General features: G+C 43.8%; 4 protein-coding genes across 7 annotated transcripts; 1 reads left to right on the top strand and 3 right to left on the bottom strand.

Annotated features, from left to right (window-relative positions):
• The first annotated feature begins 736 nt into the window (after nt 1-736).
• On the top strand, nt 737-11046 carry mylk5 (myosin, light chain kinase 5). 2 transcript variants are annotated; one of them, XM_076751562.1, is made up of 18 exons: nt 737-860; nt 2007-2164; nt 3565-3714; nt 4277-4429; nt 4953-5135; nt 5599-5634; nt 6751-6878; nt 6968-7121; nt 7207-7518; nt 7596-7704; nt 8101-8304; nt 8410-8627; nt 8712-8835; nt 9622-9774; nt 9859-9988; nt 10083-10170; nt 10286-10426; nt 10615-11043. In XM_076751562.1, exons 2-18 carry the CDS (start codon nt 2029-2031, stop codon nt 10818-10820), a joined length of 2625 nt encoding a protein of 874 aa, XP_076607677.1. In that variant the 5' UTR covers nt 737-860; nt 2007-2028; the 3' UTR covers nt 10821-11043. The 2 variants fall into 2 exon arrangements, with proteins under 2 accessions (XP_076607677.1, XP_076607678.1); XM_076751563.1 differs by lacking the exon at nt 737-860 and having other exon boundaries at nt 1854-2164; nt 10615-11046.
• Nucleotides 11047-14718: 3672 nt separating this feature from the next.
• Nucleotides 14719-15973, bottom strand: LOC143334441 (complement C1q-like protein 2). Of its 2 annotated transcripts, XM_076753250.1 has the most exons (3): nt 15515-15969; nt 15284-15418; nt 14719-15202 (listed from the first exon to the last, which is right to left on the bottom strand). In XM_076753250.1, exons 1-3 carry the CDS (start codon nt 15768-15770, stop codon nt 14916-14918), a joined length of 678 nt encoding a protein of 225 aa, XP_076609365.1. In that variant the 5' UTR covers nt 15771-15969; the 3' UTR covers nt 14719-14915. The 2 variants fall into 2 exon arrangements, with proteins under 2 accessions (XP_076609365.1, XP_076609364.1); XM_076753249.1 differs by having other exon boundaries at nt 14719-15418; nt 15515-15973.
• A 1261-nt stretch (nt 15974-17234) lies between these two features.
• LOC143334171 (coenzyme Q-binding protein COQ10 homolog, mitochondrial) lies at nt 17235-20464 on the bottom strand. Of its 2 annotated transcripts, XM_076752747.1 has the most exons (5): nt 20291-20464; nt 19610-19762; nt 18993-19185; nt 18729-18830; nt 17235-17751 (listed from the first exon to the last, which is right to left on the bottom strand). In XM_076752747.1, exons 1-5 carry the CDS (start codon nt 20392-20394, stop codon nt 17599-17601), a joined length of 705 nt encoding a protein of 234 aa, XP_076608862.1. In that variant the 5' UTR covers nt 20395-20464; the 3' UTR covers nt 17235-17598. The 2 variants fall into 2 exon arrangements, with proteins under 2 accessions (XP_076608862.1, XP_076608863.1); XM_076752748.1 differs by lacking the exon at nt 20291-20464 and having other exon boundaries at nt 19610-19785.
• A 1939-nt stretch (nt 20465-22403) lies between these two features.
• On the bottom strand, nt 22404-24226 carry hsd17b1 (hydroxysteroid (17-beta) dehydrogenase 1). The gene is made up of 6 exons (XM_076753142.1): nt 24130-24226; nt 23777-23938; nt 23525-23704; nt 23310-23403; nt 23028-23211; nt 22404-22559 (listed from the first exon to the last, which is right to left on the bottom strand). Exons 1-6 carry the CDS (start codon nt 24224-24226, stop codon nt 22404-22406), a joined length of 873 nt encoding a protein of 290 aa, XP_076609257.1.
• Between the last annotated feature and the right edge of the window lie 468 nt (nt 24227-24694).

Below are 24694 nucleotides of genomic sequence, written 5' to 3'. Positions count from 1 at the left end.
CCGGCATGAGGCCCCAGCAGACGATCCTGATGCTGCTGCTGCAGGCGTGGCTTTGAATGTAAGCCGCTCTGAGGTCCCTGAGGATGTGTCGAGTCCTTTCACTGCTAAAAAAAAACCCAGTTGAGGGAAAAAGCCGTCTTCCTAGCTGCCTCTGTCTAATGTGTGTGCCCGCGTAAAGGTGTGCTTGGCCTATCTTGAACTTGAAGCAAAAGAAAAAGCACAAAAAGAGGAGCAGGGTTCAAGTTAAGCTGCTGTAAGGTCGAAGCTGAAACTGCTATCAAAAAATCCTCCAGCTGGAGTTTGTCTCAAGAGTGCTGTTGACCCTCCTGCTGTGTTTCCTCTTTCTGCTCCGGCTCCTGCAGCCTTTGCTATTAGCAAAAACATCGCCTGGTGCCTCCGTTCTGGGGCGCTGAAGTAGAGGCCTATTTGAGTGCATTCAGTCAGGTCGCTGCATTGACACGAGGACATCTGGCCTCTGCTGCTGCAGTGCAAATTGGCTGGCAAGGCACAAGTGGTTTGTTCAGCCCTCTCCATTGAGGACGGTCTTAAATATGAAATAGTTAAAAGTGCCACACTTATTTGATTTTGCTGGAGAGAAGGGGGAACGTTTTGATAGATGGTGCCTGACAAGCAAAGCTGCTAAATGTTGCATTCACTGACCTTCCTCTGGCCTCTTTTTGGAGCTGTCTCTCTTACTGTTTCAGGTCTGCCACACCCCTCTGGGTTCCTGGATCACCCACGCCCGATCCTCATCCGATCATCAGTGGAGCTCGTTTTGTGGATTTTATTTTCTAGTTGTGTGGGCTGGAGTTGTTTCAGGAGCCTTGAAGGTTCGATCCCCTTGATGAAAAGGTTTTTGGGTGAGCTTGTTGCAGCAAAGCAGCAATTATTGAAATATATTTCACACCTATTTCAGAACAGCAATTAATTTAACAAATTTTCATGTATGCAATTAGACATGTGCAGAAACGTCCTTACAGTGGTTTCTCTGTGTGCGGTGTTTTGGTCAATGTTTGATTTGGGAATTCTTCCCTCACGGAAACTAAAACAAGCCCCTCACAGTGCTATTCTGTGTGATCACTGATGTGGAATTTAGGAAGCTGGGGTGGGCGTGGAGTGGAAAGAGATGTGAGAAATTCACCACAGAGGGCTTCTTTTACGTTCACTGATCACAACAGGTGTAGAATCTGTCGCATCCTATAATAAACACTGCAGATTGTGGGACGTACAGGCTTGACATCTCAACCACACATGCTGAACAACAGCAGGCCCCTCTTGAGACACCTCCAGTTGCCATAGCAGCAGATGGATCTGCTGAAGTGACGCTACCAGGACCAGGACAGGTGCTCAGACTTAAGGCCACACAGGATTTACGAGCCTGTTGTTCACAATCACAGCTTCGCAATCCACAGGCGTGAAATGAACCTTTGCTACGCCGGCATCACAAAGTTCAGCTGCAGCATTGATAAGTGAGAGGGCAAACAGAGAGATCAATAAACAGCAGCGCATTCAACAAACACCACACTATACGACCTTTGGCTGGGTGGGTAGATAAGCCCAACCCCTTCCTCCCACAGCCCCTCTTTCTGTCCGTCCCTGTTTATGTGTTTTTATGTGAGGTGTGTGTCTATTAGCCGCGATTATAAAGACAGGGGTTTAAGTAGTGGGTGGGGTGGCATGAGGGTGACTCTGGAGAGATAAGGAGATGCTTGCCCTGCCTGAGAGGGCCAAAGTAAAACAGAAGGACTGGTGATGTAGGTGGAGTTAGTGTCGATCAGGGGAGGGTGAGAAAAGAGGGCCTGAACATGTGCAGAGAAGTGTGAGGACTGAGGGCAGAGCTGCGCTGGCTTAGCAGGGAGTGAGAAAGAGAGACAGAGTGTTGGTTTTTACAGTAGAGAGAGGGAGCCAGATCAAGCAGAACAGGCCCACGCAGCCGTGACAAAGCAAGGAAGTGTGATAATCAGCTTGGGAAATGACTGTGTGAATTATCTGCTGTTCGTTTACAGGCCGGGGCGCTCTCAAGCAGAAATGAACGGTGACGGCAGCAAGCAGCGTTATGTGTCAACCTTCAGGATGCACATCAAGCCGCCCCATGCGTCGTCTGCACCAGGGACCGGGCCAGGAGCTGTTGACACCAGGACTCCAGATAAATGTGCTGACACAGGTGAGGGCTGCACGAGAGAGAGGGAGAGAGCGGATTAATAATTTAAGGGTGTGTGTGTTGGAAAGAGCTCCACTGGTAGCATTTACCATGTTTTTAATGTCAGCGTTTGAATAGACAAGTCAGAACATGGTGATGCGTCGTGGTAGCGGTTTGGTACACTGGAAAAACAAATCTGTTTTGTTTTTCTCCTGGCGTTAATAGAGAAATCACTCACTCCAGGTTTGTTGCTTTTAAAGTTGGTATGCTTGTCCTTGTCCAGGTATCTGATTGTTTATTGCATGGGGGACTTTTCACTTCCATGCCAGCCCTCACTGAACACTGAATTTCTTATGTCCAAAGCTTGAGGGCACACTTCTTTTCTCGTCTTTTTGTATTCCTATTGATATAAAATTGTGACTTTTGCTGCAAAACTGCAAGGGTTCATTTGAAAGCCAATCTCAGTTCAGATTAAACTTATGGTTAGCGACATCTGATGTATCTATCACTCACACCTGTCTGTCAGATGACAACTTTTTACAGCACCTTTTAAATGTCAAATTATCAGGAACTCGTAAAGCAGAATAATGTCAGCTTGACCTCAGTGCAAGCGCCATGAAAGTTTCATTTTCAACTTCACTGGAAGGTTTTTTAGAGCCGCTTGTAAGCCTTTAGTTCAGCTGAGTTATGACTCACATTGTTGACCTGCTAATAAAAGCTTCATGTCAGCCTTGTAAAGAGAGTAAAGAGAGTCATGATGCGAGATTGTGGAATTCCACCTTTCAGTGTCTGCCTGCAGAGGTGCAGCTCAAACATCAGGCTTTCCAATGAGCAGTGGCTAAAGGTTTAAGATAACTAGTTTGCTGTTTGTGGGTTTTTGCATGGTATTACAACACGAAATCAGCTTTGTTCCACTTTTACACAATGTTCAGTTACTGTACTACTCCTGGCAGGTCTCTGCAATGGCACTTAATCATACTGGTGATACCCCTCAGGATCAGCTGATAAAACGCCTAAAACTTACAAAGCTCTGATTGCAGTGGAATTACTGGACTGAATGTAAGACTCAACTTAACTTTTATGTAATGTATATGTATTTTGAGGCAAAGGTTTGCTGTCAGTGCTGTGGTTTTCTGGGCAGTGCTGATCCGAATTCATGTGACATGTATCAAGAGATAAAAGGAAGAACAAAAAAAGAGAAGAGAAAAGATGTGGTGTGACCTGTTCTGGTAGAGGAGAGGATGGAACAGAACAGAATCTGCCTGCAGCACTTCTAAAACGTGTTATCTCAAGTAAAAAGTTGAAAACCTCAAGTAAGACAAGGCCAGTGTGCCCATGTTGCAGTTTCATGAAAGGGCGGCAGGGTAAGGGTGTTGATCTTGTTTCTCGTCTCTGACTCCTCACTTGTCCTCCTCCACATCCAGGGTCTCTTGACCTCTCCTCCTGCGAACACTTGGATCCACCCGTCTTCATAGAGCCCCTGGAGGACTGCTGTGTGGATGAAGGAAGTGACATCAGACTTCGGGGGGTTATCACAGGGAGTCAGCCAATCAGAGCGTTGTGGTTGCACAATGGTGAGCAGGGACGATTTGCACTGCTGCATCTCCACGTTTGCCTAGGAGCAAATCTTGATCTAAAATACACTAAGGCCTCGATCCAGGCTTTGAAAACAAACAGAGCCTAACATAGTGTCTGATTTCCAGTTTATTTTGTCATACGTTAAATACACAAAAGCAGCAATCTGTACCAATTAATCTCTTGACCTCTTAATTTTTGCAGAAATTGGCTGTAAATTCTGGCACAAAATTCAACAAATGCAAACATTCTCCATGTATTTCTGCCTGATTTTCTCACATTTCTCTAAACTCAGCCTCTGGTATTTGGTATTTTTGGAGAGTCTGAGATGTTTACCATAATTCAAATGCATGTGTGGGTTTGAACAAGGCCTGGCCATGCACCAAGCATTTGTAATGACAGATCCACAGCTGGGCTCAAGAGGTTAATAACATCTTTTCTCCTGTATCCGGCATCATTGTCAGCCCTTCCTTTCTCACATGCTTTCTCTTCACTGATCTTTCTTGCCTGTTGCTGGCAGGAGAGAGTGTTTCTAGCTCGTTTGTTTGCTCCTATGGGCAGGTGAAGTGGCCCGTTTCGGGAATCCTTCCTTCAATGGCAGGGAGCTGAGTTTTGTGGTGACGGAGTGCTTGCCGGAGGATGCTGGGGCTTACACCTGCTTGGTGGAAAACAGCGCGGGGAAGACATCCTGCTGCGCTGCCGTGTTCGTCAGAGGTGAGGGAGATGCTGGGACACACTGGATCCATGATGTACATCATGTCATGCAGACACAGCTAGTCTACAACACAATTTGCTGCTAATCATGAACTCCGCCCCATTTAATGGAATACTTATTCTGTTATTTGCTCTGATCTCAGTAAGTAAGGTCAAAAATTAGTATACTTAAGTCCATTAAAAATATAATTTAAGCACATTACTTTAATTTCACGTCATTTTAAGTATATTTAAGTATATTTCCAATAAGTTGATGTAATACAATTGTACTGCATGTGTGTTTTAAATGCTCATGAATCCTGATTTTCACTGGTGGACTTCAGTACACTTAAAGTTGTGCCAATTTAGCATAATATTTACACTTCAAGTATAGTCAATTGCTTCTCAAGGACTATTTGAGTACACTTAAGTATACTTGAAGACTTAGTGCATTCTTCAAAAAGTATAATTTAAGTTAGCCAGAGTTTCATTTCTGATGTTCTGCGGTCTCTTCTCCTTTTCCTCTTTCTGAAAACCAATCCAGACTTTGAAACTATCTATAGTGTGCAGAATCATGCCTCAGGCGTCCCCACTTCTGCATCCAAGAGCATTATGGAGAATGGAAGGTCACCGCAGTCTCCCAAAGATGAGCTACAGACGTTCAGAGGGTCTGTTTGTACTTCCCCTACTGGCTCTGATAAGCTTAGCCCAGTCTCAACTCCAAGAGGTAATCAGACAATGACTCATTTCACACATAAATACAAAGGATTTGATCTGTTTGGTCCATTTTCGGGGTCAATTTATTGCTCATAGTAACATATACAGTGCAGCTTCCTTCCTTCCATGTTTTGATGAAATATCTTGGTCTCTTTACCATTGTTGTAACCTCTTCCGGATGTCCATGTTATATTTTTAAGTGAACAGGAAACACATCATTTCCACTTCTTGTGTGATTGGCTGTCAGGCAGCATGGCAGTCAGGAATTAAGCAGGACTTCCACAGCAGCGTAGCTTTTTGATACACCCACTTGAGGCTCTCAGTCCCAAGTGAACACCATGTAGGGGAGTGGACAGTGCACAGTTCAGGGAAACTTGCAGAGTCTGTAAACTGATAGCCATAGAAGAGAGGGGCAGAGCCACACCTCCATCCTTGCCTACTAAAACCTACCTGCGCTCTATCTGTCTCTGCAGAGGTCATCCCAAAGAAGAGAGCCAGCTCGAGTACAGGTGAGAAGCGCACATGCAACATTTTTTAACCTCCTGGCTCACTATGACCAAGCAATGCACCTGCTTTTCCATCATTCACTCACCCTTCTCTTCTCTGCTATATTATCTGATTTGAACTGCTCCTGTTAATGCAGCCTATCTGTCAGAGTCTGTTTTTTTGTGTGAGAGCTGCTTCTGATGCTGTTGTGGTTTACTCCTGCAGCTACACCTTCTTTTTCAGCTTTTGTTCTTGCTATAATGTTGTCGGGCTCAACGCTATTGTGCTCCCATTTACTGGGGAACTTTACCCTAGGGAGTAGGCTGCAACAATAAAAGCATGAAAAGCGCACATAATAAGGTCTGGATGTCTGTTATGAGTGCACACACTGATATGCAAACCGATTTTTTTATGGTGGCTATGTTGGTAATGGTTTCATGAATTAGATATAAGTGATGGCAAAACAAGCAGAGGCAATAACTTAGATACTGAAGCCATTTAAGCATCATTTTATCAGAATGTCTCTAGTCAAATTCACCATCCTGATGCTGCAGTATTTGAATACTGACAGTGTGAGAGGTGATATTAACTCCAGCTCATATATGGACTTTTCTCATCCAATGTAAATGCATGCTTCCATTATATACATACAGTAACTACGGATACAATATCAAATATAGACAAATATGAGCTCTGTGTTTGCTTGCATTAAGGATATTTGCCTAAGTAAATAGTGTGAAACATATCATGGAAGCAGGATGCACTGGTGTCTTCAAAGAACAGGTGAGCGAGTTTAACACTGTTTAATGCACTTGATTACACAAGGACTGGTTGTACGTGTGTGGGGTAGGTCATCTGTGTTTTGCCTTTGTTTCCACTTGAGACACTTGGTCTGCAGTGTGCTACAATAATAAGGGTCTCCGGGGAAGTAACACACTTCCAGCCTGCACAGCCCAAACCACAGATCTCTTAATCCTGTCCCACGACCAGACGTTTTCTCTGCCCCTCTGTCTTTATCTCACGCACCACACTGGAGAGTTTCCTTCCAGGCTGATGTTTTAGGCGTGTAGCTCGACTGTGGTGCCACAGTGAGCAGGCAGGCTCTGAGTCAAAACACTCACTTTGTTTTGTCTTCGCAGGTCCAGCATTACATTTTGAAAACCCTCCACAGCACGTCAAGGTGGAAGTGGGCCAAACTGCCCGGCTGACGTGTTTTTTCACCAGCAGTCCTCCTGTAGTGTCGTGCTGGATCAGAAACAAAGAACAGGTGTGGTAAATCTACTTTCTGCCATCCTAACATTATCCGCCTCCACCGTCTATCAACATCTCTTTTTCTTGCACACTTTATATCTGCAGATAGCGGACAGTGCAGAGCTGTGGACAGAAAATACAGATCTGAGCAGCACACTGCTTATAGCAGAGGCTAAGCCACAGCACACAGGTCGCTACACTGTTGTAGTGAGGGACCGCAAGAGCTCAGCACAACACACACTCACCCTTTCTGTCATAGGTAAGACAACACACACTCTGCATTGTCAGGACCGTGTGAAGTAAGTGCAGTTGCTTGAACACTTTATGCATCATCATCCCACCAGAGAGGCCACAGCCTCCTGCGTCCTGCCCTGTGATCTCCCTCATCTCCCCCACCAGCCTTGTGCTGTCCTGGTCAGGCCCTTGCTACGACGGAGGAAGCGCCATCCTGGGTTATGTGGTCGAGGTAAAGAACCAAGGACGTGCTGAGCCTGGGGATTGGAGGCAACTCACTGCCCAGTGTAAGAGTACCTCGTACAGAGTGTCATCTGGGCTGCAGCCTCAACAGGAATACTGTTTCAGAGTGAGGGCCTACAACGAGGTGGGATTGAGTGAGCCAGGACCAGTGTCACCAGCGGTTAAAATGGAACAGAAAGGTGAGGTGATATGGGTAGTACTTAAATAGAGACAAATAATGAAGCTTATATCACAGCTATTGTGTCTTTGTGTGTAGATTCAGACAAGCCGCAAGAAGAGGAGGCCCCTCAGGCCTTTACCTGTATCACTATCGACTCTTCCCACAAAGTCACAGATCACTACAATTTGCAGGAGAAACTTGGAATGTGAGTATCTGTCAGGAGCAAACCTCATTTTCCAGAGAAAGTGGTTGACATTTCAAGGGCAAAAAAAACCTTCCTTTTATTAGTGTGGGTTGTCATGAAGGGGGGGAGTCCTGCCAAGTGCAACAGATGGAGGATTAAAATACATGCATGTAGAGACACGGTTCTACTCCAGCAAGCAACAGACGTACATCAATACAGGTTTGAGAACACCAGTGGTTAATGGCAAGTGTTTTCCCTTTGACTGACAGTTGAGGGTATAGTAGAAATACAAATCTCAGATGAAAGACTGTGTTCTGGGCTTTATTACCAGTCTCGATTTTGCTCACTTCATGACACATTCACATTTCTCTATTAATGTCCAGAGATAAAAAATGGCTAAACTCTTCACTTTATTAGGGGAAAGTTCGGCCTGGTGTTCAAGCTAACCGACAAAGAGACAGGACGTGTGTGCGCCGGGAAGTTCTACAAAGGCCGACGGGCCAAGGAGAGGGACGCTGCCCGTAAAGAGATAGAGTTGATGAACTACCTCCACCACCCCAAACTGGTTCAGTGCCTCGCGGCATACGATAACAAGCCTGAGATGGTCATGGTGATGGAGTTGTGAGTGTCATCATGAAAGCCATAGAGGCTGAATTCTTATTGCACCTGCAAATGCTGGTTGTGTAAAAGGAAATATAACTGCTGCCGTGGTTTGTCTGTCCGTAGCATCGCAGGCGGGGAACTGTTTGAACGCATTGTGGACGACAGCTTTGAGCACACAGAGCCCGCCAGCGTGCGCTACATGCAGCAGATCCTGGAGGGGATTGCCTACATGCATCAGCAGAACATCGTCCATCTGGACCTCAAACCTGAAAACATTGTGTGTGCTGACACCACTGGCACCTCCATAAAGATCATTGATTTTGGATTAGCCAGCAGGCTTGGTATGTGAAAAATGTCTCTCTTAATATTTACTTGCCTTTCTAGTGATTGTTTCAATACCAAATTGTGGAATTTCTGTTTAACAGATGCTAACACACCTCTGAAGGTGATGCACGGGACTCCAGAGTTTGTGGCACCTGAAGTGATTAGCTATGAGCCTGTGGGATTGGCCACTGACATGTGGAGCATTGGGGTCATCTGTTACATATTGTGAGTGTAACCCTTTCAACATCAAAGGAATAGTTTGGCATTTTGGAAAACTCTTGCCAAGAGTTGGATGAAAGCACCGCTCTCTTCTCTGGGCAAAAAAATATGAAGCTACATCCAACAGCAAGTTAGCTTAGCTTAGCACAAAGACAAAGGGAGAAAACAGCTAGACTGGCTCTGTCCAAAGGTAACAACATCCACTTGTCGGCTATTCCTGGAATCACCGCTGGTTGCCTGGCACTTCAGGAAGTTACTGCACTCAGCCAAGAAATAGTCTGCCACATAAAACCTTAACGTGTGGTTTTATACTACTGTTCTTGCAACACACCACACAAACTAAAGATGTTAGTTAGTGAGCTTTAGAGGTGCTGGTTGGTAGCTTCATACACATTAGAGTAATATCAAATTTCTAACTCTTGGAAAGAAAGTAAATAACAGCATTTCCCAAAATGTAGAGCCATTGCTTGAAACAATTTCTTGTGTCAGGCACATCCTGCATATTTGTTCCATCTAAACTGGCAAGAGCTGATGTTTAGACACAGTGAACAGGAACTAGGATTGAGTCACTTTGGCTCATGTTTATCACGCTGACCTAATCCACTTCACCTCTCGGTCAAAAGGCTCTTTAATTACTCTGAGAAATATAATGTAGACTATTATGACTGCTGGTGGTGATAGAGACGATTGCTCAACTCCAAGTTATTTGAATGTTTGTCTGACTTTTAATGCCACCTAGTGGATGTAGGTTGAAACAGTCCAGTAATAACACAGCTGTCTGTCTCTCTGCAGACTGAGTGGTGAGTCTCCATTCCAGGGTAACAGCGATGCAGAGACCCTGGCCTTGGTCACAGCTGCCCAGTGGGAGTTTGATGAGGAGAGCTTTGATGAGATTACAGACGAGGCCAAAAATTTCATCAGCTCCTTGCTCAACAAGGACACCAGGTGATTCAATAAACATGGAGCCATGGCACAGCCTCCAGCTACTATCTTTACTTACCCACCTATAACACTCTGTGTGTTTCCCAGACGGAGGATGTCCTGTGAAGAGGCACTTGCTCACCCCTGGATGGCAGCATTTGACTCTGGAGATCTCGCCACCACCAAGAATCTGTCCAAGGAGAAGATGAAAAGGTTTCTGGCCAGGCAGAAGTGGAAGGTGACGCCTCAGCAGTGAACCTTTGTGTTTTTCTTTGAGTTTGAGGTGTTGTTTTTGTTTTCTGCTTCTTACTTTAATGTTTTTTGTTACATAGAAAGCAGGTAAGGCCATGTTGGCCCTGAAGAGAATGGCTCTGCTGTCCAAAAGTGACAGCTGTGGATCTCCTACCAGCCCTGGAGAGAGTAAGACACATGCTTTTATTATCTTATCTGCACTGTTTTAGTTTCCTGGTTTAACCTTGCTGTTTAATCGTCCTGGGGTTTAGCCTAACTTTCATCTACTTCCACATTCCTGCAGACTCACCCCTGAGCCCGGAGGCAGAGCATGCCCTGCAGTCTCTGGAGCGCAAGATGCAGGGGCCACCCCAGTTCACCAAGAGCCTGGAGGACCAGACAGTAGCTCTGGGCTCCAGTGCCCGTCTCTCATGTCACCTCACAGGTACACATGACTTATCTTGAGGCCTTCATGCGAGAGCTCAAGCAGTACCTCTATCCCTCTTTGTGATATTTTTGGGTTCTTTGTTGCGGAGCAGTGACTTCCTTCAGAAAACTACCATTGCAGTTTTGCTTCATTTCAGATATTCCACCCTTTGGCCCTGTTTTCACCCATTCCATTTGTCTTGACAGGATATCCTGACCCAGAGGTGGTGTGGCTGTGTGGTGAAGAGCCTGTGGTGGAGTCTACCACAGTGCAGATAGAGTATGAGGAAGATGGCCGCTGTACTCTGGTCCTAGCCAAAGTTGGGCCAGAGGACACCAATGTTTACACCTGTAGAGCCACCAATGACCACGGGGAGACATTCTGCTCAGCCAAACTCACTGTTCAAGCATGAATTCATTATATGTATGTACGCAGAGATAAAATGTGGAAACATAATGATCTGGAGTGCCTTGAGCATTTGGATTGTACAGTCACTTTAATACAAATAGGGACCGAGCTGTACATCCTGTACTGTGGCTGGAAATATATGCATTTATTATTGTACAAAATTTGTGAACAGATGCACATTGTTACACAGCTACAAGCATCGATAAAGGCTGATATTTCTTCATGGGACTAAGATATGGTTATTCACTGTCTTCAATAACATGTTCTTTCAGCTTAAACCATGATACTTTGGCTCATGGGATAAAAAGATGCCCTTCCAAACCAATCAGCCGGCAATATGAACTGAAAAGCAAGGCCTGAAATGATATTGTTTCAATCAAACAGTCAAAATCTGACTGAAAACTACATGAAATGTTGGATAAGGTTTTGACGGTAAACCTAATTTTTTGATCTGGAAAAGAGATGGAGACATGGGTGCTGGTGTTGCACAAGGAGAAGGGGGCACTGCTGGAGTTGTGGGAGGACATACGTGTCTTGAAGTCTCATGGGAAGCAGGAATGTGTACCTGTGATGTTGATGTTAAAAGGATGGTGTCAGTGTCAGCTGTGGGAAGCTTTATTTCACATTCAAACACGTGAGTTTCCATACTTCTGTATTACTGTTTCACAGCGAGGGCAATGTTAATGACACGTAGTTCTACAACTATGACAATCTAGTTCACTTCACAGCGCCTCAGCAGTTATCCGCAACAAAGTAAAGAAGCACAAGGAAATACCGCGTGTAACATCGTAAAGCTCCAGCTCTGGTTAAACACCAGTGGAGTGATTATTTACTTTGGCCGTGATGTTTTGAGGCATTCACTCGCTTGGACATCATTAAAGATTGAGGGCTAGATCTACTACTGTTTTGCGTGTATAAAAACGTGTGCAAACCCATAGCATCCGCAACGTGATTTATCAAACCAGAGAGCAATTTTGCTAATAGAAACTGCGTCTATATCTAACACATGTCAAAAGGAGGTGCAAACGGTTTGCATGCGTAATTGCGCACACATGGCTGCGGTTATTGTCTCAAGAAGGAGACATCGAAACGATGAAAGGAGACGCAGAGCACGCACTTCTCACCCTGGTGTGAACATTTTTGAAATGAACGAGGAAACACTCATTAAAACATATCGCCTATCCAGCATTGCCGCCATTTTGGAGCTGTTGGAGGAACTCAGAGTGGATTTGGAGGCAGCCACGAGAAATGACAAAACTCCTTGCAAGTTTACATTTTTTGCATCTGGGTCATTCCAGCGTACGGTGGTTTTTACAGCTGGGATCTCCCAATCCCGTATTTCAGATGTGCTGTCTGAAGGCCTAAATGCCATGTCGCGCCGCATGGCCAAGTATATTAGGTTTCCACGCACTCACTCATTGAATGAGGCCAAACAAGACTTTTTTTTGTGCAATAGCTGGATTTCCCAGAGTTATAGGATTGGCTCCACCCATGTAGCTTGTGTTTGCGTTAAAGTAAGAAATCTCCCCAAGAACCAATCAATTTGCTTAAAAACACAGTTTAAGTTATGGCCAAAAAACGGACATGGGTACAAATGCAAGACCATTCCCTCTGGTTAGTGTGACCCAAAAAAATGAAGAGCGGAGCATTGCAAAGTTAAGCAAATCAACATTTATTGAAAAAAAGATGATTGAAATCACTTTCTAAATTCTAAACATTATTATCAAACGAAATACTCATGAACGTCTAATCATGTTAAGCCCCGCAAAATCATATGAAAGATACATTGTTTCAGTCAGAAAATGTATTAGGCTATAGTTATAACACTTATGGTGTTTTTTAAAAAAAAAAAAAAAAAAACGAAAACAGTTCTTCATCATATAGCCCATTTTACACAAAATAAACATTCACAGCCAATGTAAGACAACTTAAACGTGACAGCTGAATGTATTAATTGCGTTTCCTTTTACGCCGGTGGGACTTGCCCGTCGTGCGCACCTCTCCTCCCTCTCCGGTCCCCGGCTGCCTAGCTGTCGCTGTGGGACTTGGTCGGCCTGCTTCTCCACCTGGATTGAGGGCAATCATTGCCTGCATCCCTTCCCGTAGCCCTCTTTCCACAGAGCTGACGGCCATCGTCAGGGCAGACACTGCGTTGACCATCTGTCTGCAGTGCGTGGCAATGGCCTGAGTGTGGCGCCTTACCCCCCGTGACAACGATGACGCCGCTCGCATCTCCCGTGCAATTGTCTGAAGGGCTGCAGACTGTTTCTTTTGTTCCTGCAGCAACTCCAGATGAATGTCCTCTGGGCTCCTTCGAGGCTCTGCAGGGGTGGCGGCTGCTCTGGGGGAATTTGAGGGGGGTGGCTGGACTTCTGATGAAGATTCTACATGTAAAAAAAAAAGAAAAAAAAGAAATGTTTTGTTAAGGCTTTGGGATTTGACTTGAAAGACAGCAAAATGTAACCACAGGAGGTACATTCATTTTTCACTTACTAAATAAATATCTTTTCAGGGGGAAAAAAGGTGTCTGTACAGTATTATTGTGCGCCTACCTTGGTTTGCTGTTTGGTCCAGTGTGTCATAACTGGCAATTCCAGTGACTTGCTCCTCGCAGAACATCAACTGCACCTCTTTCTTAATGCTGGTCGGAGGCATCTCGTCCACTGTGCCTCCACGTGTTTCATTTGCAGACGTTTTACTGTACTCCAGTTTTTCTTTTGTTCGTCTTCTGATATCTTGGTATCTTCTTTTCACTTCGTCCACTGTTCGCGTCGTTTTGCCAACAGCATTTACTTTTTCACAAATTTCTTCCCATATAGCGTTCCTTTGTCCGACAGTCAGCTTTCTTTGCTGTAGCCCATTGAAGTGTTTAATGGCTTCATCTACCAGCACCTCTAACTCCATAGGGCCGAATTTCACTTTCCGCTTTCTTCTCTCCAAACTCGCCATGCTGTAAACACGCAAAACCCTCATTTCAACAGGGTGTCTCCAACACGTTTGCACCTGTTGATATTAACGCAACCACTCTTAATAAATCACCCGCAGCCCCACGCGCAAAATTTTAGATTGCACACGCAAATTAGTACACGCAAATTGGAATCGTAGTACATCCGACCATGCGTTCTAAAAAGTTACTACACACAAAGCGCTGAACTCGTCTAGTAGTTCCAGCTGTAGCCAACTGCGCACGCGCGAAATCGTAGCAGGCCCCTTCATGGGGTAGTCCAGCAGATTGCCTGTTTGAAATCGGCTTTCATACATCTTATCACACAAGCTTTAAAATGTTTATCATGTATGTCGTGAAATCTGTGGATAGTTGATATTTGAAACAAAATGATTATAGCAGTGTAGTTTTTTTTGATAATGTCATTAACATGTTTTTCATACTGGCATGAGCTGCAGTTAACCGTGGTCTTGTGGGGTGGGCTATATGTAATCTGTGCTCGTAATTCAAATCTTTTTCGCGTACACAGAAGGTAGCTCTGGCGAAATTAGCAGTCTGATGTTTACAAATGACTGTCAGTAGTTTTACAATAGAAATTATCTTTCTGAATTTGGATTTTAAGCACTTTTCCTTTTCTTATTACATGTGTTTCATTTCGGCTCTTTACTTTCTAGAAGGCTGACAAGCCTGCGAAGTCGACACAGAGGACCTACTGACTATCTACTCTGCTCAGTTATACATATAAAGGCTAGATTCTGCGTATGGGTTCAAAATAATAATGCATGCAACCTCACAGGCACCATTCTTGCATTCTTGTGCATTTTTACCTTCAGTGCAAATAACCACACTGTTAATACGCATGCATTGTAGCTTCAAACTATGAAATCAAAACATTATGAGATGAAAACAGAGAAAGAGGCATTGTGCAAAGAAGCTTGATGTTTATTTTATACCTGGGCATCATTAATACAATATCTCAAACAAATTGCATTTACATTTCCCAATTTGTTCTTAAATCCTACACAACACATCATCTTTTCATTGTATTATCACGCGTTCTGTTTCCCAAACTACCAGTTAGCAGTATAAAAAGTGAACATATTGCTTTAACTGTAAAAGCATGAGGGTCCGTGCAGACTTGAAATCTTGTTTGAATTATGTGGTGAAGATCAGAAAACCACTGAAGGTGTTGTAGTTCATAGCGTCGTCATAGACTACCCTGTTAGCCTGGAGCTCCACGTACACATTGTCACCCACCTCGAGGGGGATGACCACAGCGTTGCTGCCCATGTCGTTGGCATCAGACCCTGAGGCGTCCCAGACAGATGTGAGCCGTACGCCGTTCTTCATGAGGCTCACAACAGAGTTGGCCACAGGGTTGAGGTTGTTGAACATGGAGAACCGAAAGAAGTACATTCCTTTGACCGTTGCTGTGAAAATGCCTGCCAAAACAAGAGGAGTGGTATGAATTTCATGAGTTCTCTTTTCTCCCTCTGTCTCTTTCTCTCTGAAGCATACACTACCTGTTGAAGGATTGTAGCTATTGCCAGTGTTGGAGAAGACCCTCTTATACTGCAGTGGGGTAGCAGTGGTGTATGGTCCGGTGTTTCCAGAGCCAGACTCCTTGAGAGCTGCAGAAAAGGCCACCTGAGGTTGGCCTGAGGGGCATCAAATTAGCACAAACACATCAGAGGTAAGAAATAATAAAAAGAATCAAATCCTGTGATTAGAACCCATCCAAACACGCGCTCTACCTCCAGTCAGGCTCCGCAGCTCCAGGACGTCTTTTTCAGTATTTTGCAGCTTAGCCTCCAGGAGCGTTATTTTTTCTGCCATGTTTGCGACTTTCTCTCCCATGGCTCCCAGGTTTTGAGTTATGGAAGTGAGGGAGCAGATGTCAGAGCAGCTGGCTGATCCAGAGCACTGATTGTATCTGCCAGTGTTTCCATCAGCTTGTGGTTCACATAGACAGCAGCTGAGCGCCAGAATCAGGACTGCAATCTTCTTCATCCTTGTGCTTTTGAGATCTCTGCTTCAATGCAGTCTTTCTCTGGCAAGTCTTTCCCCTTTATACTTCAGCTGACATTGTGCAAAACAAGAAACACCTATCAAACAAAGGCTGGTGTTTTTATTGAAAGAGTTGGGAAAGCACACAGAAATGCAACAAGTGATTAATGATACTCATTCAGACAATATTGATTTAGCAAACTTGTTCAAAGAGGGCATGTTACTCCCCAAACACGGAACTAAAAGATCTACAGATATGTATTGAATGCCTTGTCTTTCACAAAGCAGGTTAACTGGGTCACATCATTATTTACACTATTAGATTATGTTGATGCAAACTGATAATGTTGTTGGAGGAAATAATCGCATGGCAAATTCCCAGTATAATAATTATTCACTAAATTAGAGTCCATGCATTATTTTGAAGCTGAAACATGTTGTTTTTGACACTTTTGGCCTCATTTGAGCAGTGTGGCTGACTGTCACAATGAATTTGCATCACTGATTTTGCTGAGTCATGATTTGTTTATGTTTATGCATTTAAGAAATCTTCCACCAAGATTAAGCAGTATCTGCATCACACTGAGGACAGATCACTTTTCCTTTGGGCTTGTATTTCTGTCTCACAGCAAGACATAATAAAAAATGTAAAATGCAGGATAAAAAAACTGACTTTTTATCATTCATTCTGTTCTAAAAAGTTTCGCTTTCTTTACTTCAGTGTACAGTGCTTGAAATGTCTTCCATACGTTGCATATTTGTGCTTTTTGAAAGTGCACATGTTCGTTATCAAGACTGAAGTCAATGATTGTTCCTAAATGAAAATCATTAAAAACTCAGCTTTGCACAGCACTCACTCTTCAACACTGCCTCAAACACACCGCATGTCATGCTGCTTAAGTAAGTGTTCATTGCATAGTTTGTCGTTAAATACATTCTCTGCTATGTATATCTCATGTCGTATATTTGAGCTTTATGAGCTCCTGATGTCAGTGAATGCAGCATGTGTCAGTGTGTCTGCACCAGCACCACCACACAGACTCCTGTACGTTCAGTTTCATTCACATTTTCAGCCAATATGATCATAATTCTTGACATGATATCAGTGCTTTTGTACTCAATTTTCTTCTGCTTGTAATGGAGAAAAAAAACAGGGACAAATTTGTGGCAACGATTGTAGCAGAAGCAGTTGAACTCTGTGCTGTTAAAATGTTGTGAAATCTGCACTACAACCTTTTACAAGTTTCTCAACATGAAATCAGACAATGACCTAACCGAGTAACGCTGGTTGTTCTCAGAAGCTGAACAGTTTGATGGGAGGGACGTTATGACCGCGGCCTCAGGTCACTGGGACTGTGCTTACGCAACTGTTCTTTTGCCCAAACACAACAAGGAGTTGGCAGTTACAGATATGATCCACGACACTGGGGTGTGAAAAATGCAAGATAACTGACACTTAGACACAAGTTTACCAAAATAAGAGCTTTATAATTCCACTGACAGAGAAAATGCTGGACATGACTTTCAGATGTTTCAGCCCTGAGTGGGAGTCTGCACATTTTCACACAATTTTACAAAGAAGCATTTGTGTTCAACATAATTTGCAACCATGCGTTTATTCCTATCCCTAAAATAAATATATGTACAAGAAAGCAAATAAATTAGCTTGTGGGTTATTGATAAATAGCTTTATGTGGATTCCATGTGTATTATAACCAGATGAGTGAGTGCAAAAAGAAGATCCAGTCTCCTGTGTCAGACAAGTGTTGATGGAAGGTTGAGCAGGGTTTGGTTCGCGGATGTGGATGGAGGGGAGGTCAGAGGGGTCGCCTTATGTTGACCGCCTCCTCAGTGGCGCCTCCTGCCGGTTCCTGTAAAGCGTCGCTGCCCGTGACTCAAAGGCGCCGACCATCTGCTTAACCACTTCGTCAAAGAACACGCTGGCAAGCTGAGAGTGCAGCAGAGACTTGAACTCGAATGACACCTTCAGAGGACACGACAGGGACACAAACATGTTAGCCGAACGTCTGTGAGACTCTGTGAGTTCAACGGATTTATTGCAAGTATCTGACCCACATCTCTGTCAGATCTATGTTTCGGTGAAAATTGCAGATCATGAAAACCTCGTTTTCAACTGTCTGGCTTCACTTCCTTCAAAAGTTCATCGATAATCTCCCTTATTTAACACTGACATCGAACCACTTCCTGGCTGACCCTGAGGTAAACTTCTGTCAGCAGCTCCTTAACACTGTTCCCTCAACGCTATTTCAGGCCTTCAGGGACACCAGCATGCCACGCAAAGACTAAATTTAGAGCATAATGAGATTTTACTCTCTACTTCCTTCAGTCAGTAATCCATTCACAATGATACAGGAACAAAGATTTGGACTTAAGTCTCTCCTCTAGTATGCAGTGTGGTCCCACAGGAGTTATGCTTTCATTGTTTTGGTTACTCTATTTCCATTGCAAGACTCTACTTCTCCCAATCTCTCCATTTGTCCTGAGCTCCATCAGAGCTCTCTAGAAGCTAAAACTTTAATTCTGTGTATCCTGTTTCCTCTGTCCTGTCAAGATTATAACTACAGTCTTTAGTTTTGCTGCTTAAATACCTCACAATATTTGCTGCAGTGACATTATTGCACGTGTGGAAATGTTTAAAATTACTGAAAGCAACCTACATTACATACAACACACATTACAGATATCACCTGGAAAGCTTGGGGTGTTGGACATAATTTAAAAGCCAACATAGCCTACAGGGACCAGTGGAGGTGGAGTGAAAAGTCCAGGCAGGTGCAGGTGTCTAAATATGTGAAAATGATTCATTCGGGTGGATAATTTAGGTGCACATGCAGATTTAGATGACGTCAGAGCCGACCTGTGAGTCACTCGTGGCTGCTGAAAAACCTGATTTGCTCCTGGCACTCAGGGTTGGATTCTCATCACATCTCAAATGCTTACATAGAACTCCACTTTGCAGGATTCTGGTAGGTCCTTGGGTCCAGGGGAAAACCTCCATATTGTCTCAAGATGGCTGAAGAGGGATCCATCTGTGCACACAGCCTGTTTCAAAAGAAATGACCCTTTACTCGTCACTGAGTACCAAAAGGCGATGAGGTCAAAGCCCATACAAGCTGTTATAATGCACAGAATCAAGAATCCGGCCATGTGCTGGTGAGGTATCTGTGCTGGGTATTTTCTGGAGCAACCAAGATGAGGACTCACCCTGACTTTGTGGTTTGGGACGACGGTGACCTCAGAGGTGTAGCGCTCCACTATGGGGGGGAAACCTATTTCGAGCTCTGCCCGGATGTCACCATTTCGCCCCTTAATGGCCCGAGACTTTTTGCACCAGGGAACAAAGTGCTGGTACTGGTCCACACTGGCCACCACACTGTACATCTGCTCCGGAGTATACCTGAGGACAGAAGTACATCCAATGAAATGAGATGAGATAAAATTAACAATAAGGGCATTGAAAGTGTGCTTAAAAGTACAATAAAACAGAAGTACAGTCATATAAATAATAAAAAAAATACAAATATAAAAATACTTTTTTGAAATTAAAATAGAAAATTGTAACAATTATATTAATTATGGATTTATCTGCAACTTATTTTCTCAGTTAATCATTTTGTCTGCAAATTTTCCAAAAAAAAGTAACCCCAAACACTTTTTTTGCTATCAAAACAGTTGCAGATTAATTTTCTGACCATTGATTCATTGGCTAATTGTTTCAGATCTGCTCCAGAAAAAAATGAACATGAACAAAACTTCTATATCCATGTTTCAGGGGCTCTTGTCTTCTAATTTCAGCTGTTTTTTCACATCGGGACACTCACCCTAATGTCCGGCACTCGGTGTATTCCATCCTGCGGGTGGTGATGGGAGCAGCCAGGTTGATGAAGCTGCGGCTCTGCGTGCTGACGGGGGTGGCGGGGCAGAGAGGCAGGCTGGCCCTTCTTGCTACCAGGGCCCCAACGGAGCCCAAGTGTCTGAAGGGAAGGAAAATATACATATAAACGGCAAGAAACAGACAGGGAACATACCAGGTTTACTCTATCAGCGGTACAGTGCCATCTGATGTCAGAATTTGTATTTTCCTGCGCATTTTGTCAGGGCGAGCTTCAGAATAACTCCCAGTTTACTCCCAGTATTTATGTTATAAATTCACAGTTTGAATGTATGAGCGCCAATTCAGAGATAGGAGCCGTTTTAGGAGAAAGACAAGCACTCAATAACACTATTTCCATCACATTTTCTCACTCAGGAAACAAACCGGGCAGCAACGCTGAATTTAACACAGGTAAGCTTCACCAAAAGGTAGAGAAGAGTCACGTGACCGCGGCTGTGTGTACCTCACTCACACACTTCTCCAACACTGGAAGTCAGTTCATAATAACAAAATATGGCTGGAAATTTAAAGAAACATCCGAATTACACTAACACATTCACATAACCGATAAACTTCACCCGGTGTTTCTACCTGTACGCGTCTCTGCGCTACAGTCCCATCATCTCACCTGATGTTCGCTCTTTTCGTGTTTCCTCGCACGACCTTTGAGGAGTGGGCTTCAGACAGCTCCAGCAGCGCCTTCAGGAGGAGGGGGCCGGTTTTGTTGTTCATGGTGAAGTATAAGTTTAAAAACTGCTTGAGGAGACGCGCCGGTAGTTTCACCTCGAGCGGCAGCAGCGGCTTTGTTCCACTCCCTCATCACAGCGGTGACGGAGCAGGAGGCGCCGCTGGCTCTGGCCAATCACAGGCAAGCGTTCATACAGTTTAAGAGTTGGCGTTGGTGCCTTTGATAGGTGAGGCCTTAATCATTTGTGACTGGTGAAGGTGGGAGGACAGGTAATATTGCTGTGAACCAGAAGGACTTAAAGGTTTTAGTCAGATTTTTTAATTAATTTATTTTACAAATGCAGTATTTTAATTGAAAATGACTTTATGTTTGTCACTGGAGGTAATAGTAGTATAGTAGTAAGTTTTGAAGCCATGACACAGCACAGAGTTGAGACATTTTGACCTTTATACAGAGTTGTTGCTTTATGGGCACATATGATCATTGTTCTGGAACCAACCTGAGTTCCCTGGGAGGTTTAACGAGGCCGAAGTCTAAATGATACTGTGTGATTGACCCAGTTAACAAGCTCATGATGTGCATGTGACTCCTCTGGACTTTGGTTCTACAGAGCAATACATTTCATCATCTACGACTGTGATGACTAAAGTAGAGCAGTAATGCAAATATCACCTGACAGCAGCATTGTGGTGGACCTTAATCAAAATGATGATGACTGAATTATGATTGTAAGAAAACTTGATTTAATTTTAGCACATTTTACAGCAGCCCCTACCTAAGCCTCATTATGCTGACACCTCTTAGTGCTGCTCTGTGCGGTAACCCAGCCGGAACTGGTAGAGCAGGATCCATTTCAGGATCCTCAGGCTGAAATTAGGCCACTTGATCAGGGAGGGATTAAAGAACCTCAGCCAATCCTATCAAAGATAGGTAGAAACGTAACGTACAGACAAGGTAACCTGTCTCGGGTCATAAGAGAACACACTCATGGGCTTAACCTCCCCACACTGATCCAAAAATGACACAGGGGGTGGATGCTGTTCCAGCCGGCCCTCACCGAGTCTTTGATGCCTGAACTTTACACAGTTCAGTGATTCAAAGGTCCAGCTTAGACAGTAAAACGTCATTTCTTAACTTTTCATTGCTCTTAGATGACCTCTTTTAGATGTCTATATATAATAAATGTGCTTGTTCCACTTCAACAAAATACAGTATCTCCTGTTTATTAATTAATCTATTGCTGACATTACCATAAATGCATATTCACAGTGAAAAAAGGCTGAGTTTGAGCAGCTTTCCTTGTGTTTCCTACAATATATTCCTTGTGATACTTATTAACCCAGATTATGACCATTGTTTCCTGTAGCAAGAAAGAGTAATTAGGGTACGACTGTTCAATACAACCTGCAGTGAAGGTATGATGGATTTTATCCAAAGTCATGTTGTTCAATTCAGTTCAAATACTTTATTTTTTATCCCTCAGGGGGCATTTTAAGAGAAGCATTTCAGCACTGGGAAAGAAATACAACCTACAATATAAAGTGGAGAAACTCCTGGGAGCCTCATTCATTTTATTTTATTTATTTATGCTTTATGCTTAAAATAGCCAATCACAAATTACATAAGAAAATTCTTGGACTGTTTTCCCTTTAACAATGTGGTAAAAACCTGTGTGGAAGCACGGCTATTCCAGTGAAAACAGTGATGTTAGAACACGTTCAAATGACAATGACATGGCTGCTGTATCACTCAAAACACAGTCCTTATCACATATTACTCCACCAACCAGAAAATGGTCTATTTTTACATTTATACCTTTATATTGTAATAAGGAATGCAGCATATGATAAGTGACATAACCATGCAGTCACTCCCTGCTGTGAAAAACTCTGAACTCACTGCCCTTTCCAGTTAAGCAACCGCAGTGAGTCAGCGTATTAACTTTATATCAGACATCAGATGTGAGAGAGACAAGCATTAACCTCTGCACACAAAGAGGAGGCAAGTCTGCACACGAAGCAGCAGCCTGGCTGAAAACAAGGCATGTGGAAAATTATTGTTCCTCCGATGAGAAGATGATTTTGCTCATAGCACTGATGTACCGCAGGCCATCTGGTTCTGTGATCTTCAGTGTGGTGAGAGGTGGCATGACACCGCTGGTGAAGTATCTGAATGCAGGGCTGGGTGACTGGATGGCATCCAGAAATACCTTGTAGACAAAAACAAACACCCGGCAGCGGTGAGATGTAGAGGTGTCCAAGGCGAAGGTACTAATATGCAAATTGGTCCCCTTCTGTGTTAAATTGGAGAATTATTATTGTTCCATGCACGTGTGTGCAGTTTCTAATGTTGTAGTTGGATGAGGTGGAATTAATTCTAAGATTAGATTTTAGTGATCCCGCACCAGGGAAAATATGAATAGAGTTGCATATGTGCATGAATAATAAAACATGGTGTCTTTGTACTATTGTGCAGTAGAAATATATAAGTAGTACATAACTTCCTTATATATTGTGTATCTTTTTTATAAGCTCATCACTGATTTTGTATGTAGAATGTGGAGCTGCAACGTGTCGTAACTGTAGCTGCTGAATAAATATACTAAAAGAAGTTGCTATTTAACTACTAAAGTGCAGCACTTGAGTAAACATTCCACCTCTGTCTCATGCAGACATACCTTTACAATGTCCTCAGTGTCCTGTGCTGCATTTTGGAAAACAGAGCCACAGTGCTGCAGGTATTTTTCATAGAGGCTGAGTGTTTGGGTATCGACCTGCTGGAGAGATGTATCGCCGAGCTCTGCCTTCTGCAGGTTGACCAGAAAGTCAGTGTTGACTGGACCACACTCAATGAGACTCACACTGTGGGATGAAGCACCAAGTCAGAAGTCTGCTTTAATCGACAGTTGGAGTTAATAGAGCCTCTAAATTAAGAAACCGACATGAACTTTAAAACTCACTGGATGTTGAAGTGTCGCAGGAGGACAGCCAAACTCTCACATGCTCCCTCGATTGCAAATTTACTGGCACAGTACACCTCATTAAAAGGGAGACCTGCAAGACAGCATGAGTTATTTTGGCAATTTCAAGCATGGCGGCAAGCATCAACATGATTTGTTTTGGTGATTTCTACCAAATCATGACAAAAGCTGCACGTGTGGAACATTTCACTCACCGTGAAGCCCTCCAGTGCTGCCGGTGACCAGAATGCGACCCTGGCCCTGAGCCTTCATGTCCGGCAGGAAAGCCTGGATGGTCTGGATGGTACCGAGGAGGTTGACCTCCAGAATCTGCCTCATCGAGTCCAAGGACTGCGCCTCCAGCGGTCCCATCAAACCCACACCGGCGTTGCACACTGCAAAAGGATTAACCCATCAGCACAGGCAAATTACAGTCTGGATCAGGACGCACAGGCGCGTGAACATACCCAGAATGTCCACACGTTTCTCCACAATCCTGTCCCTCACATCCAGGATGGACTGCTGGCCGGTCACGTCCATTTGGAGTATGTCCAAGGTATCCCTGTGCAGGCCTTTCACACACTCTAAAAGACGCTCCTTCTTGGCCAGGTTTCTCATCGTGGCATAGACTAAAAACAGAAAACAGCGCTTAATGGCACGTTTTGATATGGACGTAAAAAGGAATACGCACGCTGGACTCAACATGGGCTTCACCTTAACACCAGCAGTTCCTTCCTCAGTGCAAGCTCTCTAAGAGGACGGTTTAACATATAAAGAATACAGCAAACGACCATGAGTGGTCAATGTCAGCTGTGGTCACCTTTGAATGTCTTGTTGGGGTCAGAGGCTAGCCGGACAGCCAAGCTGAGACCGATTCCTGAGGAGCAGCCTGTGATCAGAACCACCTTCTTGTCCATTGAGTCTGGCTCACCAAAGTTCTCCTTCAACAGAGAGCATGTGGAGAAAAGAGGACAAGGCATTTGGAAAAGCTTGTTTTTAGTGTTTTTACGTCATTCGTAATTACAAGGCCAGTCAATTCTAAACATCTTGCCGTTATCGGCCACCTGGAGTCCTCCCGGTTTTTTCTCATGTCCTTGTAGTTTAAGTTTTTCTACTGAAACGTGGGAAACATTGCTGCCATCATGAGGGACTTGTCTATGTTTCCACTGACATAAATGATCAGTGTCAGAGTAAATTAAATACATTATTGGACTTGTATATGCAAGACTTTCTGCAGCTGCTTTGAGGTTGTATGACCTTATTTATTTAAATAAAATTTAACTTTTGAGAGTAACAGTGCTCTGAAAAACTGCTCTATGCCACTAAACCACTTCATCCTTTGAGTTGCACGACTAACATGAGCAGCAGGTGGCAGCAAAACATCA

This window comes from Chaetodon auriga, chromosome 16 (genome assembly GCF_051107435.1).
Source record: "Chaetodon auriga isolate fChaAug3 chromosome 16, fChaAug3.hap1, whole genome shotgun sequence".
NCBI classification, from domain to species: Eukaryota; Metazoa; Chordata; class Actinopteri; order Chaetodontiformes; family Chaetodontidae; genus Chaetodon; species Chaetodon auriga.
Note: the sequence above shows the minus strand (reverse complement) of the source record. Positions and strands in the feature narration are given on the sequence as shown.